Source organism: Oryctolagus cuniculus, chromosome 3 (genome assembly GCF_964237555.1).
Source record: "Oryctolagus cuniculus chromosome 3, mOryCun1.1, whole genome shotgun sequence".
In the NCBI taxonomy this organism is placed as follows: Eukaryota; Metazoa; Chordata; class Mammalia; order Lagomorpha; family Leporidae; genus Oryctolagus; species Oryctolagus cuniculus.
Window position 1 is genome coordinate 5,513,244 of NC_091434.1, and position 19,181 is coordinate 5,532,424.

Sequence of the window (19,181 nt, forward strand, 5' to 3'; positions counted from 1 at the left end):
TAATTTTTAATAACGACTAAGTTGAACAACCAACTGACAAAATCCCTAAAACTTCAGCAGCTGCTTCTGTAAATCAGAGTAAGCCAGTGGGAGCTGGCCCCACCAGGCCACGCGGGAGGAAGTTGAGACTGAGAGGTTAAGTACAATGGCCAGAGCCCTGCCGTGGGGCTGGCCCCAGGCTCTTAACCGTTACTACCCTTCACTTTTTTTTTTTTTTTTTTTTTTGACAGGCAGAGTGGACAGTGAGAGAGACAGAGAGAAAGGTCTTCTTTTTTGCCGTTGGTTCACCCTCCAATGGCGCACTGATCCAATGGCAGGAGCCAGGTATTTATCCTGGTCTCCCATGGGGTGCAGGGCCCAAGCACTTGGGCCATCCTCCACTGCACTCCCTCACCACAGCAGAGAGCTAGCCTGGAAGAGGGGCAACCGGGACAGAATCTGGCGCCCCGACCCGGAGTAGAACCCGGTGTGCCGGGGCCGCAAGGTGGAGGATTAGCCTGGTGAGCCGCAGCGCTGGCTGTCTACCCTTCACTTCTAACAATCATTAGCCAAGTTAATAAAGTTAAACGCACCACTCACTGGGCACCTGACTTTGCGTTTATCTGTAGCATCTGACCTAACTTAAATAGAACGCTTCACACACAAGGATTCCTTTATGAACCCATCAGCCAGATCTTATAGCCTGCTTTCCCTCCACTAACTAAAGCCTGGCGCTGTGTAATCAGGTCCACTATCCCGCCAAGACAAACACGGACGATGTTTGCTAAGGGAATGAATCACTTAAAAATTCATGATCCATTACTGTATTTGCACAGCTCCCATTAAAATTGATCACATGTTCATATAGATCCAGTTTCAGTCTTGTTTATACAATAGGTCTGACAGTGTTTCTGAATCGGGCTGTCTAGGATAAAAGTTATGAGACAGCAGCCCCTTCAAATCTAGACCTACAAATACAACTATATTCTCCCTGCCACTAAGGACTGAATTAACTCAGAAGAGCTGAAAACAGAGAAGCAGGCTTGCAAGTATGGCCTGCGAGTGTAAGTCGGACAGCTCCTCCCTCCTCCTCCCCATCCGTCTAAGGCAGATGAGCTTCAGTCACACGCAAGGCGGCGCTGCTACCACACGCGGTCCTAACACACACAGCAAATTGCCAAGTGAGAAAAGGCAGTCGACTGGAAATAATGGTTTTATGGCAAGTGCCGCTTCCACATTAAAGGTGCTGCCTTTGCCGGCACAGTCCCAAACGCCCAGCGCTGAGACATTCACTGATGATTTCAGTCCAGCTGTCCTGTCTCCCTCCTGCACCTCCCTGTTGCCAACTCCCTTTCTCAGGACTCGGCAAGGCAGAGGGGGCAGGAAGCAGAAGGAGGGCTGCCGTCCGGGTTCCGGTCAAGAACGTCCCCTCACCATGCACGAACGCACTTTCCCGTTTCACCCACCCACTCCCGAGAGGCGATCCGTGCGGTCTCACTGAGACAGCCATCATGGCCGAAGGACCATGAAGCTTGGATGGCGCTGGTGGATGGACGAGACCTCGTGTGAGAACATCTGTGTCAGGAGCCCAGTGCCCAGACAAGGCACGTGGGGCTCAGCAACACTGACGTACCAGGACGGGAGGACCCTTCCAGGGGGCCTTCCCGGGGTGGGGGGGGCTCTCCCCAACAAGCCGATCGCTGCTGAGCGCACTGCCGGCCCAGCCCTGGAGTAACCCAGGGGCCTTGCTTACCTCCCAGCGACGGTCGTTGGTGAAAATCTCGTCGTTGGCCAGGTCCAGCTGGTTCCACTCCAGCAGCAGCTTGAGCTGTCCATTCCAGTTGTCCTTGTCTTGCTCGTTGGTGCTGAAGGCTGTGCGGGGGAAGCCAGAGGAGACCCAGAAAGCAGAGTCAGACCCGTGGCTCACTAGGCTAATCCTCCACCTTGTGGCACCGGCACACCGGGGTTCTAGTCCCGGTCGGGGCACCAGATTCTGTCCCGGTTGTCCCTCTTCCAGGCCAGCTCTCTGCTGTGGCCAGGGAGTGCAGTGGAGGATGGCCCAAGTGCTTGGGCCCTGCACCCCATGGGAGACCAGGAGAAGCACCTGGCTCCTGCCATCGGATCAGCGCGGTGCGCCGGCCGCAGCACGCCAGCCGTGGCGGCCATTGGAGGGTGAACCAACGGCAAAGGAAGACCTTTCTCTCTGTCTCTCTCTCTCACTGTCCACTCTGCCTGTCAAAAAATAAAAATAATAATAATAATAATAATTAAAAAAAAGAATCAGACACTCGGAGCTGCCATTTCCATTCAACTCCAGTCACTCTCGCCCCCATTTCAAAGATCCTGAGGCATGGAATAAGGACCCACTCAGGCTCACAGTGTCACAGGGGATACACAGAGTCCATGATCTGACAATGGTTCAACGTAATGATTTTTTAACTTTCAGACAGCAGAGAAGTGTATGTACAGGGCCATTCTGTTTCTCACTTTCAGAACACTATCCAGTGAACTACAGCCGACGCTTTGTTATAAAGCAGGCTTTCTATTAGATGGCTTTGCCTAGCTGCAGGTGAATGCGAGTGTTCCGAGCGTGCTTAGGGACGCCAGCACTGGACCAGGATGTTGGGAAGGTGTATCCAGGCATTCAAGTTCGGGTATTTTCAGTTCTCGATGGGTTAACCAGGATGCAAACCCAGCATAAGTCTAGCAGCACCGGTGTTGAGATTCTCCCGAGATTCGGCTTCTACAACCATTCTTTTCCAAGGGCTGAATCTGACTTACGCTGTGCGTGAATCTATGACAGTGATAATCCCTCACACCGTAACATCCTTCCTGTCTTCTCCAGAATCTTCTGTCTGTTTATCTGAGCAGATATTAACTCCACTTGAATCAGCACCATAATCAGCACCATCATAACCAAGTTTTTGGCAAGAACAATCAAAATTCTAGTGGGTGACAGAGGCTTCGACTGCATCTGCTGCCTGCCTGGTCCTCTTCATTGTACTTTGCCTTTTTTTTTTTTTTTTTTTTTGAGTTAGACAGTGAGAGAGGAGAGAGACAGAGAGAAAGGTCTTCCTTCCATTGGTTCACCCAACAAATGGCCGCTACAGCCGGTGCACTGAGCCAATCCAAAGCCAGGAGCCAGGTGCTTCCTCCTGGTCTCCCACGCGGGTGCAGGGCCCAAGGACTTGGGCCATCCTCCACTGCACTCCCGGGCCACAGCAGAGGGCTGGCCTGGAAGAGGAGCGACCGAGACAGAATCTGGCACCCCAACTGGGACTAGAACCTGGGGTACCGGTGCCACAGGAAGAGGATTAGCCCAGTGAGCCGCGGCGCCAGCTGTACTTTGCCTTATTAATCAAGCGGTTCAATTCCGAATAGTGAGGCTTTGCCAAGGATCTACTTATTACAGGTCATATTACCTTTGATGTTTTTCTAACACAGTAAAAATCATACATGAGAATTGTTACTTTTCTTTTTTTGTTGCTTTTTAGATATTTATTTATTTATTTGAGATGTAGAATTACAGACAGAGAGGGAGAGACACAGAGAAAGGTCTTCCATCTGCTGGTTCACTCCCCAAATGGCTGCAACAACCAGACCTGGGCCAATATGAAGCCAAGAGTTTCCTCTGGGTCTCCCACATGGGTGCAGGGACCCAAGGACTTGGGCCATCTTCCACTGCTTTCCCAGGCCACAGCAGAGAGCTGGATCAGAAGAGGAGCAGCCGGGACTCGAACCCACACACACATGGGATGCCAGCACTGCAGGTGGAGGCTTAGCCTGCTACACCACAGCGCTGGCCCCAGCCTGAGTTTCATTCATAAGCTTTGGGAGATTTGTAAACCCCTGAAAATGAATGCAACATTATTTATCTGTGTGGCATGTGTATTTCCACACATGTAACTCCAGGACAAAAACACACAGTTCTGTCACATTCTCAAAGCAGTCCCCAACAGTAAAAAAAAAAAAAAAAAAAAAAAAAAAAAAAAAACTTTTTTTTAAACCACTGTTAGAAATAGCTTTTTGGAGAGTGCTTTGATCTTATTTGACCAGTATTTTAATGGCATAAAAATTCTTTTTCTATTAGGCAGATGCACCTCACCAAGTCAATAGTAGTTAGTTATCTGGATTCCAACTGAAGATAGAACTAAATGAAAGATTACATTTCGGCCAGCACCGCGGCTCACTAGGCTAATCCTCCACCTTGTGGTGCCAGCACACCGGGTTCTAGTCCCGGTCGGGGCGCTGGATTCTGTCCTGGCTGCTCCTCTTCCAGTCCAGCTCTCTGCTGTGGCCCGGGAGAGCAGTGGAGGATGGCCCAAGTGCTTGGGCCCTGCACCCCATGGAAGACCAGGAGAAGCACCTGGCTCCTGCCATCGGATCAGCGCGGTGCGCCGGCCGCGGCGGCCATTGGAGGGTGAACCAATGGCAAAGGAAGACCTTTCTCTCTGTCTCTCTCTCTCAGTGTCCACTCTGCCTGTCAAAAAAAAAAAAATTACATTTCAGCAAAGCTGGTTTTACAAAAAGTCATGAAAAGCCCCGGACAGCAGCCCAGAGCTGACACTTGAGAAGGCGCTGCCGCACTCACCTTTGTACAGTGCATAGGATATGGCATTGCTCACAATCTCGTCCCCAGCTTCTTCCATCTTAATAACTGTTAATAGGTGAGAACTTTCAAGAATTTCTTTGAGCTGGCAACATTGAAAGAAAAAAAATTATCAGCCAGTTTTCTTCAGCATAAATTTCTCTCCTTACACCTCTTGGGGATTTCCAGGTCTCCTTCATTCCTGTACCCACAGCTTCTAGTGTCTAAATGACCATAATGACCACCACGAGGGTCAGGCATTCGTCATACAGCAGCACACATAGCAAAAAGCCCCTAGCAAAGAGCCGAAAGCCTGATTTGACTAGATAGGTATGTGAGAGAGACAGACAGACAGACAATGCTTGGGGCACGGCAGATGCTCAATCGTTGAATGCGTATATTGATGAACAAAGGGCAAGAGAAGACCACAGAAACCACCCAACTGTGGTCCCAAAGGTTTAATGGCCATGAAACAGTCAGAAAGAAAAGTTCCAGTGGAAGTGAGAACCAAAAGACTCAGTGACTAATAAGGAGATAAAGACTTGGCTATGTTAGCCTTGGTGAAGCTTCTATAATGGTTAATTCTGAAGCTTTTTCAAAATGAAAGAGTCCCTAATTCCATTGGTAAGCCTGGTGAGAGCCTGGTGAGGGATTCTCTCTCTCTCTCTCTCTCTCTCTCTCTCTCTCTCTCTCTCTCTCGGAGAGCAAGTTTAGTTTCAGGTAGATTGAGTTCAGTGTGATGGTGGGTTTTCTTGGAAACAATTGGAACTGCAGAAGTCTCAGGAAGCGTGAGTGAGAAGTCTCGGGGTCTGTTGTTGGAAGGAAGTAGACTAGGGAGAGCTCTCTCGGATTTGAAAATTAGGTGAGCTTTTAAAGCCCCAGTTTCTTGGAAAAGGTAATTGATTCAGAAGACACAGTGCTCAGGACATGATGAGGAAGTCAACAAAAACTGCAGAAAAACACAGACCCAGGGGGATCTGAGGGAGAGGGTAGGTGGCGGGGGGGATGCGAGCAGAAAGGCAGTGTCTTCCCCACTTCTGCAGCCTCCGTTCGGGCTGAAGGAAAAGGCCCAACCACACATGAGGGGTTAAAAGGAGGGTCCAGGTCCCAACACTACGGTGCGCAAGTGCAGACAGGCAGTGCTAGAGAGGTGAGACATCTTCTCCTCTGAGATTAAAAAAGTGGGGGAGAAGGAAAAAATGAAAATGGACACAGAGCAAACCAAGGGTCAGAGAGATGGCTGCAGGGACCCACTACATACCCAGGCATTCTCCAGTGCTGTTCTGCCACTCCAACCCACGTGCGCTTTCCTGGACACAGCCTTGAGCACACTGCCCACCCCACACACGCTCAAGCCCTCCGGGGGAATCGCTGCGTTTGAACACAGCCTCAGGAAGCCCTTCATGAGCTCGTCAGCTTCCACTCACACATCTGCCCTTCCCGTCTCCTTTCAGCTCCTAGATGCAGCTGCCTTGACCAAGCGCAATACCAGGTGACCAAGTAGAAATACCAGGTGAGCGGTCACTAGAGCTCCACTTAACGCCAGTGCTACAGAAAGAAGGCTCGTCTGGACCTTTAACTCCTGAATTTCATTCTGGGTCCCCTGCTCCACGAGACTCCTGGCTAACTGTTCTCTGTGTGAGGTCACGTCAGGCCAGGAGAGCCCCACTTCCTGTACTTTACTAAATGTGGCGGCCAAGGAGTCTGCGTGGACTTTCTCGTTACTGTCCAGCCTTCCCTTAAATAGCAACAAAGGGCACCAGGAGGAAGGAGAAATTACCTTCACTATTCCAGGATCTCAATTTACTTATAAACTCATTATTCAAAATCTCACAGTCTTTATACCAAATCCAACCTTCAACTCTCATGAGGAAACGGGCTCCATGATTAAAACAACCTCCTTGCTGGCAGCAAATCTCCAGGGACAGCACCTGCTCCTAAAAATAGCCAAATATCAACGGCCACTTGTGAATGGGCTGACGGGAGTGTGACCCATCGACACGAACGTGAGCTTTCTAACGGACTGAGCCGCGGGGAAGGTGCAAGGCACAGGTCATCAGCAGTCATGAGACGAGTGAGGACGCACAGCACTGGTGTGTTAAAATGCTTTTCTCAGCTTAGCAACAAGAAACACAAGCATCCAGGAGAGTCACACTTCTCACAGGGCCCGAGAAGGAAGATGAGGATTCCAAGAGATGTAGACTCCAGTTAGAGTCTGAATTCTGAAAACAGCATTGCCAGGGGCTCCTGTCCTGCCCACACCAACACAGAGGAAACACAGGGGCACATGTGTTGGCATTGTGGCATCAAAGCTTTGAATTTCAACCCTGTACGAGGAAACCTTTATGAGGAACAGACACTCCGGGAGTCACTGAACCTCTCTACACTGCGATCACCCCCAGGCCACCTGTGAGGACCAGAGCAGAATCCGAATTAAGCCCCGGCAGCTGCTGGCGGAGGTAGGGCTTAGATGGAGTCGCCCCCACCCCCTGCCCCAGCAACCTGGTTTCCTCTCTCCCAGCCCTCCGGGGTGTGGCCCCCAACGCACCCATCTGATCCAGCTGTCGGTCTCCTCCTCGGGCAGCCGGGACACGGTGCGGGGCAGGAAGCGCACCAGCTTCTCCTTGACGGTGGAGGAGGCCAGGGCGTCCTCCACCTCCACCAGACTGGCGATCACGTCCGCGATCTGCCCCGAGCCTTCCACCACCACACAGGGAATCTTGCTTTTGATGGAGGTGTTGATGGCCTGGGAGGGGGCGAGAGGGGGAACAGTGAGACAGAAGGGAGAGACACGGATGCTGGGCGGCCCCCGCCGAGCGTAGGCTCTAAGTCCAGCTGAAGAACAAACAGGCTGATCCTCCTGCGCTCTCTGCTCTGGGGCTTCGAAACCAAACGCCGGCAGTGGCTTGTTGAGGAGCAGGAAAAGCCAGCCGCTGTGCAGCTTCCTCGGACAACAACGTCCACGGAGGACACGTGACGGGCTTCGTTTTTAAAGGACTTGAGCTCAGCCCCGTGTGCAAAACCGACAGCTCCAAAACCCGACGTGGTATCTGAGAGACCACCACAAGCCCAGCACGTCACGTGACCGCGGACAGCGTGTGGGATGGAGGTGACCAAGACTCAGTGATGTGGCCTAAGTACCTGGGTTGCTGTCTCAGGTCATCGCCCCTGAGATAAGAATTCAAAGCACAGGTACCCATATATGTATTGCACAACTGACAGCGGATTTATTTAACAGTCGGGGAATAAACATGCATTCACGCGTGAGCGTGTGCCACTGCACACAAAGAAATGCCGAGAAGAAGCTCCTGGCTCCTGGCTTCAGATTGGCCCAGCTCTGGTGGTTGTGGCCATTTGGGGAGTGAACCAGTAGATGGAAGACCTCTCTCTCTCCCTCTCTCTCTCTCTCTCTGTAACTCTATCTCTCAAATAAATAAATAAAATCTTTTTTTTTTTAAAAAAAGAACAGAAATGCCGTTGCTTCCAGGATAAATGGCTATCACACGTTCATCACATTGATTGCTTTTATCCTAACTGCAGAGGTTGGCCCAGGGGATCGGGTTTTCGGGACGTGAGCGTGGTGCAGGATGAAGCGATCCATCCACGCACAGCACATGGAAACCGAGAGCCACCTCTTTAGGACTGAATGCACCCTTAGAGAAGACACAGGGCAGGGGGGCTCCCTGTGTGTCTCGCTGCCTGAGCCCAAGCATGGAGTGGGGAAGGAGAGCTGCAGAGACCCTCGCTCCCTGCCCCAGCTCTCCTAGCCTGCTGTTCCGTGGATCGTGAACTGGCTGGGCAGACACTGGTGGGAAACCCTGGGGAAACACAGCACTACACTTCCACTGCTTCTGATCTTTCTCGCCACCCTGGGCCAAAACTCTCCACCTCAAGCCAAAAATTTTTTTTTATCCCTTATGATTTTTTTATTTTAAGGAATTTATTAATGCATTAGATATCGCCCACAGCAAATACACAATCACTACAACATTATTCTCATGGTAACGTGATATTAATTCAAAGAGAGCAGATTCCATACAGCTCACAGCTACAATTCTAAGAACACAATACCTCCCTCCCTCCCTCCTTCCCTCCCTGCCATCCCTGTTTTTTTTCCTAATTTTTTAAAATTTTTGAGATAACATTTTAATGTACAATATAGTCAAAGACTTAATGCTCCACTAAATAGAGTTAAAGGAGTAAAAAGACTATAACTCAGCAGGAATACAGGCAAGGGCCCAGAACAATAACCAAATGAAAAGATGTCCATTTCACTCCTGTACAGTCCATTTTAAAATAATCACGGGTCATTAAAACCAAGGGAACACAGGGAGCCATCATCCAGTCATGTTCTCTCCATTGCTCTTCCTCTGTTAGATGGCTACTTTCTACACTTGATCTTAGCCAAAAGGCTGAGAAGTGATTTGGCTACTTTTTGAGCATTCATTTTTTTATCACTTTACATTGAAAAAAAAAAAACTCCATTTAAATTTTTCCCTGCAAAGTCTTTATCTGAAGAGTTTCATTTAGCAATGGTCTCAAGAATAGAGCCCATAGTAGATACTCAATAAATATCTGTTGAATTACTGAGAGAGAAGACCACTGCTATTGAAAAGAATGAACAAGGAAACGTGCTATGTTACAATTCTAAGTCATTACGCCAGCGATTACTCCAACCCAAGGGACATACTCTGGTCATGGGAGGGGAGAGGGTCTCTGTCTTTGAAATAATCCCCACCTTAGAGTTAAAACAGGCTAGGGGGATGAGAAAGCATGCAGTCAACAAGGAAATAAATGTTTAAAAGGAGTTAAACATTACTTCCTTGTAATGTCCTACTCCCAGAGAAATGGGCTTTTGAAAATGATACCTTCACACACAAACTAAAATGCTCCATTTCTAAAAAGCACACAAATGGCTAGCTACAAGCAAGATGAGCTTAATGTATCCATAGGTTTCCCAACCATGGGTTCAACCAACTTTAGACTGAAAATATTTGAAAAGAAAAATTGTGTTTAGACTGGGTTTGTACAGACTTTCCCCATCATCATTATTTTATAAACATCAAAGTAAAAGCCATTTTGTATGCGATATCATACATAACCTAGAGGTGATTTAGAGTATGTGGGAGCAGGTGCACAGCTTGCGTGTCAGCCCTGCGGATCCGAGGACTCCTACCCAGGGGGTCCTGGGGCCGTCCTGAGGAACAAGGGGGCAATCGGAATCTCAGAGACGCACAGAGGGGCTGGGAAGCTGATTCGTGCCCAGTTGGTCAATGCTGCAGGTGCAGAGTCCCCCAAGCGGCTTTCTATGATTTTAGAATCAGCCAGGGTCTGGGATGCCTCCGTGGGGAGTCCTTGCGTCACCAGGAGACACCTGGATGATAGCCTGGGGACATCTGACCTGGGGGAGGCCTCCATGCAGACCGGGTGGCCACAGTTCTCCAGAACGCACGCTGGCTCCCACCTTTCCATCTCAGGAATTCAGGCCGGTTCTCCTCTTTGGCAGATTAACATCAAAGTTCACTCTAAGACACAGGCTACTCACATCACTTCAAATTCTCTCCCAGATTGTCCCACCTGGCAAGCAACCTAACTGTGCAGGGACTAGCATGTGAAAGAAAGACACCTCCTACTTGCTACAGTAATCAATCAGGTTAGATCTGATGAGCCCCAAAGCCCTGAAAATACAGATTCGTTGGGTAAGTTTGTTCATCAATCTTCTAGAAAGCTAAACCAGAACTACTTTCAGCCGGCGCTGCGGCTCACTAGGCTAATCCTCCACCTGGCGGCGCCGGCATACCGGGTTCTAGTCCCGGTTGGGGCGCCGGATTCTGTCCCGGTTGCCCCTCTTCCAGGCCAGCTCTCTGCTGTGGCCCGGGAGTGCAGTGGAGGATGGCCCAGGTGCTTGGGCCCTGCACCCCATGGGAGACCAGGAGAAGCACCTGGCTCCTGCCATTGGATCAGCGCAGTGCGCCGGCCGCAGTGGCCATTGGAGGGTGAACCAACGGCAAAGGAAGACCTTTCTCTCTGTCTCTCTCTCTCTCTCACTGTCCACTCTGCCTGTAACAAAAAAAAAAAAAAAAAGAACTTACTTTCAAAGTCTCTCTTCCACCTCCTTGAGCAAAGCACACAATAGGGATCTTGCCACCATAGTTGGAATCTGTAAAACATGCAAAGGAACGTTAACTTGGGGTTCAACAGCAAAACTCGCCTCCCTCAGGAGAGTGCATGGGAGCTTCTGCCCCGTGAACTCGGTGTGCCAGGGGAGTTAGCCGCTCATCTCAGGACGGGAACTTGCCGACCACTGATCACAGTGGATACGCCTTGTGCCCCAAACCAATGCTGTGATTTGTCACTGATGTTTAACAGTCCCAAAGTCTGTGCACGCTTTACTTCTGCTGATAGAAATGAGATGAAGGTCTGGGCTGGTGCAGTGGCATAGCGGGCCAAGCCTCCACCTGTGGTGCCAGTATCCCATACAGACACCAGTTCGAGTCCCAGCTGCTCCTCCAAGGCAATTCTCTGCTGTGGCCTGGGAAAGCAGCAGAAGTTGCCCAAGTCCTTGGGCTCCTGCACCCACATGGGAGACCTGGAGGAAGCTCCTGGCTCCTACCTTTGGGTCGGCTCAGCTCCGGCTGTTGCAGCCAATTGGGGAGTGAATCAGTGGATGGAAGACCTTTCCCTCTCCCTCTCTCTCTCTCTCTCTCTCTCTCTGCCTCTCCTTCTCTCTCTGTGTAACTCTGACTTTCAAATAAATAAATCTTTTAAAAAAGATTCCCTCATTCATTTGAACAATCCTGCTTTCTGAAGTGGATGAGAAACGCGTGCAATGATGTATTCTCTCCATGAATTTATTGCACACTTGAGAGTTCTCCTGCACAGATATCCCAGCGTGGAAGGACAATGAGAGGGGCTCTCTCCAACAAGTCCGAGTCCCTGTTTCAAAGTCTATCAGGAAATCACAAGCTGACCTGCTTCCCCCACAGAACACATGTCAACATCGTGTCCACAACAAGAGAAAGTAGTTGCCGCTGACCAGGAAAATAAAGACTCCTTCCCTTGAAACCAGTGTTTTAGCTGATTCCACCCCATTGCAGTAGCCAAGACTCAAAAAAAGTAAACATCTGGTTGTTAAACGAGTGGGCGATTCGTTTATCATTTCTACCCTAGAGACCTGCATGACTTCCTAAGCGCCTGTCTGCCCTCGTGGGTTTTACTTGTTCTTAAATAAAGTCTAGCAGGAGAGACAGCAGGTGCTGTACCCTGGAAACAGGAGTGGAAGGAGTGCCTGTGGCAGGAGCTCTCCTGGACTGCACAAGGAAGAAACCCAGCTCTCCTTTGGCAACGAAAACAAACACCCACTGGGGTGGCGGGCGGGGGCGGGGCACACCATGCCCCGCTGAGTAATGCAGCGACCACTGGAGCCCAGCGTCCCCCCGCCGCGCTCTGACCTTGAATGGTGCGCTCCGAGATGTACTTCTCCAGCTGGTTGCGCAGCTTCGCCTCCACGGTGGGGTGCCCGTGACAGCCGTTGTCCACGAGCAGCAGGTGGGTGTGGTTGTTGTCCAGGATGTACAGAGGGTCTCTTTTGAAATCATCCATAATGTACTGGGCTGAAAAATAGCCCTGGGAAGGGCGGGCAGGGGGGTGGGGGCTGGTCATTGAGATTTGCTCTGGTGCCCAAGACGCGCGATGTCACTTTTGCAGGTTCATCCGGAAACGCATCCTTTGGGTGATGGATGTGTTCCCCTTCCCCAAGTCCAAAAGGAGCCTTCCAGGGACCCAAGAGGACAGGTCTCCTCTGGACCATGAGAAACGAATCACTCGCCCGTTGTCACATCAACGGCCAGTGAGCGTGGAAGGATCAGATTCCCGATCCAGTTCTCTCCTTCATCATCCTGAGCTCTTTTGTGCATCAATTCACTGAAATGAACAGCACTTAGGATAGTGTGTGTGTGTGTGGGGAGCAACTGGGAGCAACTCGGACTAGACTAAGTTACTGGAATTAAGACTTATTCAATGCATCTGCTCTCCCACAATATGGCGCTGGGAGAGGAGTAAACAGCTTCTACGCAGCTGCCTCCAGTTCGACCAGTAACCTGCAGGAGCTGATCCTGCTCCTGATTGGAGGAGAGCAGCGTACTCGGCGTGTGGGCAGCCGAGTTGGGATTGGCGGAGGAGGACTATAAAGGAGGAGAGAGACAACATGCACCAGGAACATCTAAGGGGAACATCTGAAGGAACACCTGAGCAGCCCCCGAGAGAGCCGGCCGGCGGTGTGCCGCTCCCCCGCGGAAGTGGGGAATGTGGCAGGGCGAACCGCCCTTCCACGGAGGTAGAAGGGTCGGTAGCCAACCCAGGAAGAACCAGCAGCAAACCCGGGGAGGGCCGAGCAGACGAAAGAACAGCGCAGGGTCTTGTGTCGTTCCTCCACGAAGACGGGGAGCGACATAATGGTGCCGTGACTCGGATATGAAGCCTAGGCAGGGTTTAGTGTCGTTCCTCCACGAAGACGGGGAGCAACATGTGTGTGTGTGCATGGGTGTGCATGGGTGTGTGCAGGTAGGGGGAGACACTGGTGTACACACATACATACCTGTCCAGGACTTGTGCTAGAGTCTAGGGATTAGCAAATAAATAAAACAGGGTCTTGGCTCCTGGGAAGTACGTGGTGACTGGACCATAAAAGAAGGAACTCAGTAGATACTTCTCCCCACATCACTGGAGCATGAAGGGAGGAACCCTGACTAAGGTGTTCACAGTCCCAAGGTCAGGGCTGCACCGAAAAGTGTTCCAACTTGAACTCCAGCAACAGAATGTAAGCTGAAAACTCACTAGGGGGAGGAAGGCTGTTGATTCTGCCGATCTCAAATATGAAACCAGTACAGAAGCAGAATAAAAAGTACGATGAGTTGTAGTTCGATTCTCCGAGTAGCTCTAGCCCATCTGGATGTGACAGAGGAGGTCCTACCTGCCAGACAGGCACAAGCAGGAGTTTGAAGGAGCAGCCTGCAAAGTGTTCCTGGAGTGAATAAGCCCCATTTCACTCACTCTCCCAGAACCTTGACTCCCATCTCTCTACAAGGAAAGAACCACAATAGGAAAAACCAAACACCAAACCCCCTAATGAATAAGAAGGCAGAAAGAAAGCCTGATAAACCATTGGCTAATTAAATGTAGCAGGGAAAGTTAGCAACAACTGGTGTTGCTTCCAAGACTCAGCCCACAGGTTATCCAGTCCACTAGGTTACATCAAATAACCCCAGATGCAAAAAACAATTATCTCAATTTGAAAAATTATAAAATAAAAAATATAAACTAGAACAAAAGGATGATGCCTTATGATGCATTATCTATATATGTACATTGAACCTTTAGCAAAGTCCTATTCACTGAAACTATCCCCATGATCATGACGTCAGAGAGCCTGGGTGCCTGTCACAGAATCTGCAACCACCACTCTCCCCTGACACTGCACTGTCTGCACGGTACAGCCAAGACAGGGCACAGTTAATGGAGGAGCTGCTTTAACACGAGTGACATTTCCCAGTGCCCTGGATGCAAACCCAGAATACTCAGAGACTACTGAAACACTGCAAGAATTAGGAAGAGGCCGGCGCCGAGGCTCATTAGGCTAATCCTCCACCTGCGGCGCCGGCACCCAGGTTCTTGCCCGGTTGGTTGCTCCTCTTCCAGTCCAGCTCTCTGCTGTGGCCGGGAGGGCAGTGGAGGATGGCCCAAGTGCTTGGGCCCTGCACCCCATGGGAGACCAGGAGGAAGCGCCTGGCTCCTGCCTTCGGATCGGCGCAGTGCTGGCCATGGTGGCCATCTGGGGAGTGAACCAACGGAAAGAAGACCTTTCTCTTTGTCTCTCTCTCTCACTGTCTAACTCTACCTGTCAAATTAAAAAAAATCAATATTTTCATACACACTAGCAAGAATAAAAATGAAATTGAATAAAAAGCCCATATACAGGCCGGCGCCGCGGCTCACTAGGCTAATCCTCCGCCTAGCGGCGCCGGCACACCGGGTTCTAGTCCCGGTCGGGGCGCCGGATTCTGTCCCGGTTGCCCCTCTTCCAGGCCAGCCCTCTGCTGTGGCCAGGGAGTGCAGTGGAGGATGGCCCAGGTGCTTGGGCCCTGCACCCGCGTGGGAGACCAGGAAAAGCACCTGGCTCCTGGCTCCTGCCATCGGATCAGCGCGATGCGCCGGCCGCAGCGCGCCGGCCGCGGCGGCCATTGGAGGGTGAACCAACGGCAAAGGAAGACCTTTCTCTCTGTCTCTCTCTCTCACTGTCCACTCTGCCTGTCAAAAAAAAAAAAATTAAAAAAAAAAAAAAGCCCATATACAACAATACTAGAGGTATAAGAGCTCCAGGAATAACCTTAAGAAGAAATATGCAGGACTTGATCGTGAAAACTGAAACTTTCCTGAAAGACATACATTTGCCTAACCCGAGAGAGGTCATATTACTGGATGAGGTCTTGGTATTATAACAATTTCAGTTTTTCCAGTGTCACATACAGGCTTAGCATGAATCTATTCAGTGAGTGTGTGGTTGTGTTGTTGTATGTTATGTCTAGTGATTGTGCCTTGGCAAAGGGGTTGTAACATTCAAATGAAAAAATATGTGGCTACCAAGAGCCAAAAGAATAAAATGAAAAACAAGAATAAAGAGTATCAGCCTGTGCTATCCTTTTTAAAAGGGCATAGAAAACGCTATTGTAATTTTCAAAGTGTAATAGTGACTCAAGAAAAAAAAAAAAAAAACAGTTGATGGGAGCTAGGAAACAAAACTCTGGAAGAGATCCCCAAACCAGCCCGACATCTCGTGGTCGTGAGGTGCCCCGTGCCAGCTCGGCCAGCTCTGGCCCTGACTCAGCCAAGCCCGCCAGCCTGGACCCTGCATTGAAGTCAGAAGCAAAAGCCCCACGGGAAGACCGTCACGGCGGCCATCAAGGACAGCAGGTTTCAGCTGTACAACACTCCCAACGCTCCCGTTCAGGGAAAGCAGTACAGAAGCAAAAAACCAGACGCAACCTCAGAAGAGCTCACTGTGCAACGACCCTGCGTCACCCAGCAATAGGAGCAAAACCAGGAAAGGAACACAAGCTAGCGCCATCATTCTTCTGTAAAAGTGACACCTGCTTACTTTACGAAATGTAAAAACCCAGCATGTAAGTGGGAAATGAAAACCGTGCTTGATTCCGGGTAATAATCACCCTCGAGATTTTAGCTCTTCCTTCATTCTCCACAGTCAGCTCTTCTCTGGGGAAGACAGAGAGAGAGAGACTGCAGACGGAGACAGATAGGTGACAGATAAAAGTCAACAATAAATATATTCCATAGTATCAGAACACCTTTTGAAATAGTATTTTAAGGGCTGCCACTGTGGCCCAGTGGGTTAAAGCCCCGGCCTGCAGTGTCGGCATCCCAAATGGACAACGTTTCGAGTCCCAACTGCTCCACTTCCAATCCAGCTCCCTGCTAATGCGCCTGGGAAAGTAGCAGAGGACAGCCCAAGTCCTTGGGCCCCTACACCCACGTGGGAGACCCAGAAGAAGCTCCTGGCTCCTGGCTTCAGATTGGCTCAGCTCCGGCCGTTGTGGCCATCTGGGGACTGAACCAGCAGATGGACGATCTCTCTCTGCCTCTACCTCTCTCTGTAGCTCTGTCTTTCAAATAAATAAAATAAATCCTAAAACAATCGTCTTAGAAAAATATTATTTTAATAGCTCCATAATTTTCCCTCATATTTGTATAGAAATCTACCTGAAGATTTCCCTACCATGAATATTACCAGATATGTATGTTTAGTTCAATTCTTGGCTATTATACACTTTAGTGACTATCTTCATCTAAGTATTAAAATCCCAAGACAAGCATTTGGTGCACAGTAAGACATGCCAGGGAGGCTGGCATCCCGTACCGAAGTGCTTGGGCTGGAGTTCCTCTCCTGTCCCTGTGCCACCTTCGTGACAATGTGCACCCCAGGAGGCAGCAGGGGATGGCTCCGCCGGTCCCTGCCGTCCACAAGGGAGACCCAGATGGAGTTCCTGCCTCCTGGTGCCGGCCTGGCGCTCCCGGCCGTTGTGGGCATTTGGAGAGTGAGCCAGTGGGTGGAAGATGGACACGTCTCTCTCTCTCTGCCTCTTAAGTACTATTCTAAAAATAAATACATTAATATTAAATTCTCTAGTGATGTGTTTACAAGCATGATTCCTGGACCCACAGTGAATAGTAAGTAGTTTCCATGTTCTTGACATATTTTCAAATGACTTTCTAGAAATCTGCTTTCTTCCAGAATTTTTTTTTTTTTTTTTTTTTTTTTTTTTTTTTTTTGACAGGCAGAGTGGACAGTGAGAGAGAGAGACAGAGAGAGAAAGGTCTTCCTTTGCCGCTGGTTCACCCTCCAATGGCCGCCGCTGCAGCCGGTGCACCGCGCTGATCCTGGCAGGAGCCAGGAGCCAGGTGCTTTTCCTGGTCTCCCATGGGGTGCAGGGCCCAAGCACCTGGGCCATCCTCCACTGCACTCCCTGGCCATAGCAGAGAGCTGGCCTGGAAGAGGGGCAACCGGGACAGAATCCGGCGCCCCAACCGGGACTAGAACCCGGTGTGCCGGCGCCGCAAGGTGGAGGATTAGCCTATTGAGCCACGGCGCCGGCTACCTTCCAGAATTTGTAAAGATCTCACGCTTCTGTATTTCTTGGAAAGCTATGAATAGTTTTTTAAATTAGCAATTAGCACACTATTTTTTTTATTTCTGGCTGAACCCATCTGACCCAAAGTAATCTGGGAGATGATTTTTTTTATTTACTTTAACCTCATGCAATGATAATTCTTTCATTCAGATTTTCTAGCTCTTCTTAAATCAACTTTGCAAAATTATAATTTTACAGAAAAAAGTCAATTCTCATGAGGTTTTCCATTTTGAATGCATATGTGGCAACCTCATACTTTTTCTCAAGATGTTATCCAGTTTTATTTCTCAGTTCTATTTATTCCTTAAATTGTTAAAGCCATTTCCAAGATTAAAAGAGATATCTCTATTTTTTATATTCTTATTTAATTTTTTTCACTGAATATTATTTTTCCTTCTGCTCTCCATGAGATTGTTGGTGGTGTTACTTTTCCAACTCATTAATCTGGATAGTATAGTGATTAAAGGGCGATGAGCCATCTGCCACTTAGTAGACACGTGAATTGGGGACATTTATCAGTTCTCTATGTCTCTTCTACAATGAGAAGGCAACAGGAACACTTCACAGGTTTGCTGTAAAGAGTAAATTAATATGCAAAACACTTGGATTAAACCTGGTGCAAAGTGAATGCTATTATTGGAAGCTTAGACATTGTCATTAAGATTATTATATCATTTATCGACTTTATTTTTACTAATAAAGTGAGTGGCTCTGCATTCACTCTTCAGCTTTGGACATTTTTATGTTAACATAGATTGACATATGTTATTCCTAAAATGTAATGGCCTCATTCGAATTTATTTTCTGAGTGATTTGAGATTACATTTTTGAAAGTCCCGGCTTGATCCAATGCTCATTGGTCAGGTTTTTAACTGTTTCTCTCTGAAACTCCACGTGATCAGAAGTCTCTGTTTAACATTTGCATATTCAGCTCCGGCTTTGCTTGTTGGCAGAGGATGAGCCCTCTGAATGACCCTCGGGGAATACTGACGTCTTCCGGGGTCCACTTCAGGGGTGAAAACACACGTTTTCAAGGTCACTCTTGTGACTCACAGAGCTCACCGCAGAAGGGATCGTTAACACCAAGGAGACCCCGTGCCCGTGACAAGCACGCTGTCCCACCCAGCCTGCCACAGTCCTCGGAAGCCCTTCGCCAGGCCCCTCTAGGTCCCACAGCCGGCGCTGCCGTGGGGTTATTCTGCCATCCCCAGCACCACGCCGCGGTCCCTCTCCCACGTCCCCTGGCAGACCCACCTCAGCATCGCAGTTCCTGATGAGGGTGTCCCGGTTGGAGACCATGCCCCAAGCCGCTATGCCAATGGCCACGATGTTCTCCTCCGAGTTCCTGCTGATCGTGTTGTCTCTCACCACCTCGCCAATGTACTTCATCAGGCCGTAATGGGTGCCTCCCGTGAGAATCCACGCGCCTGTCAACGAGGGACAGCAGCCAACACATAAGTGCCGGTCCTGAGCTCACCGACCCCCTGGGAAACCCATACCCCGTGAGCACCATACCCAGCCCGGGCAGCCACGCAAGGGAATGGGCCTGGCCCGTGAGCCTAGAACTCACAGAAGTCCTTGGGCAGTGACCCTGACAGGTGTTCCTGGGGCCACACAGGCTCTGGGCCCACTGAAGCATCAGGCTCTCTGGGAGGTGCAGCCAGAGAATTGGCATCTTTAAAAAACCTCCAGGGGAATTTTCGTAGGGGCAGTAAATGCCCGGCCTGAGCCTCCAGGCCCAGAAGGCAGCACTACGGAAAGCAGCTCACTCCGCCCCCAGGCCCTGTGTGGGTCCATCTGCTGGGTCGCTCCCCAAACACCCAAAACAGCCAGGGCTGGGCCAGGCCAAAGCCAAGATCCAGGAGCTCCGTCCTGGTCTCTCACACGGGTGGCAGAAGCCCAGGTACTTGGGG

At 49.9% G+C, this 19,181-nt stretch overlaps 1 protein-coding gene across 2 annotated transcripts in view; it reads right to left on the reverse strand.

Annotated features, from left to right (window-relative positions):
• Positions 1 to 19,181, reverse strand: part of TRPM8 (transient receptor potential cation channel subfamily M member 8) — a 102,064-nt gene that overhangs the window by 57,923 nt on the left and 24,960 nt on the right. For both annotated transcript variants that reach the window (XM_017337530.3, XM_070071495.1), the window contains exons 6-11: positions 18,523 to 18,695; positions 12,019 to 12,193; positions 10,660 to 10,727; positions 7,116 to 7,313; positions 4,571 to 4,673; positions 1,733 to 1,851 (exon numbers count right to left, since the gene is read on the reverse strand). In XM_017337530.3, coding sequence (XP_017193019.2) covers positions 1,733 to 1,851; positions 4,571 to 4,673; positions 7,116 to 7,313; positions 10,660 to 10,727; positions 12,019 to 12,193; positions 18,523 to 18,695 — 836 coding nt within the window. The remainder of the gene's footprint in view (positions 1 to 1,732; positions 1,852 to 4,570; positions 4,674 to 7,115; positions 7,314 to 10,659; positions 10,728 to 12,018; positions 12,194 to 18,522; positions 18,696 to 19,181) is intronic.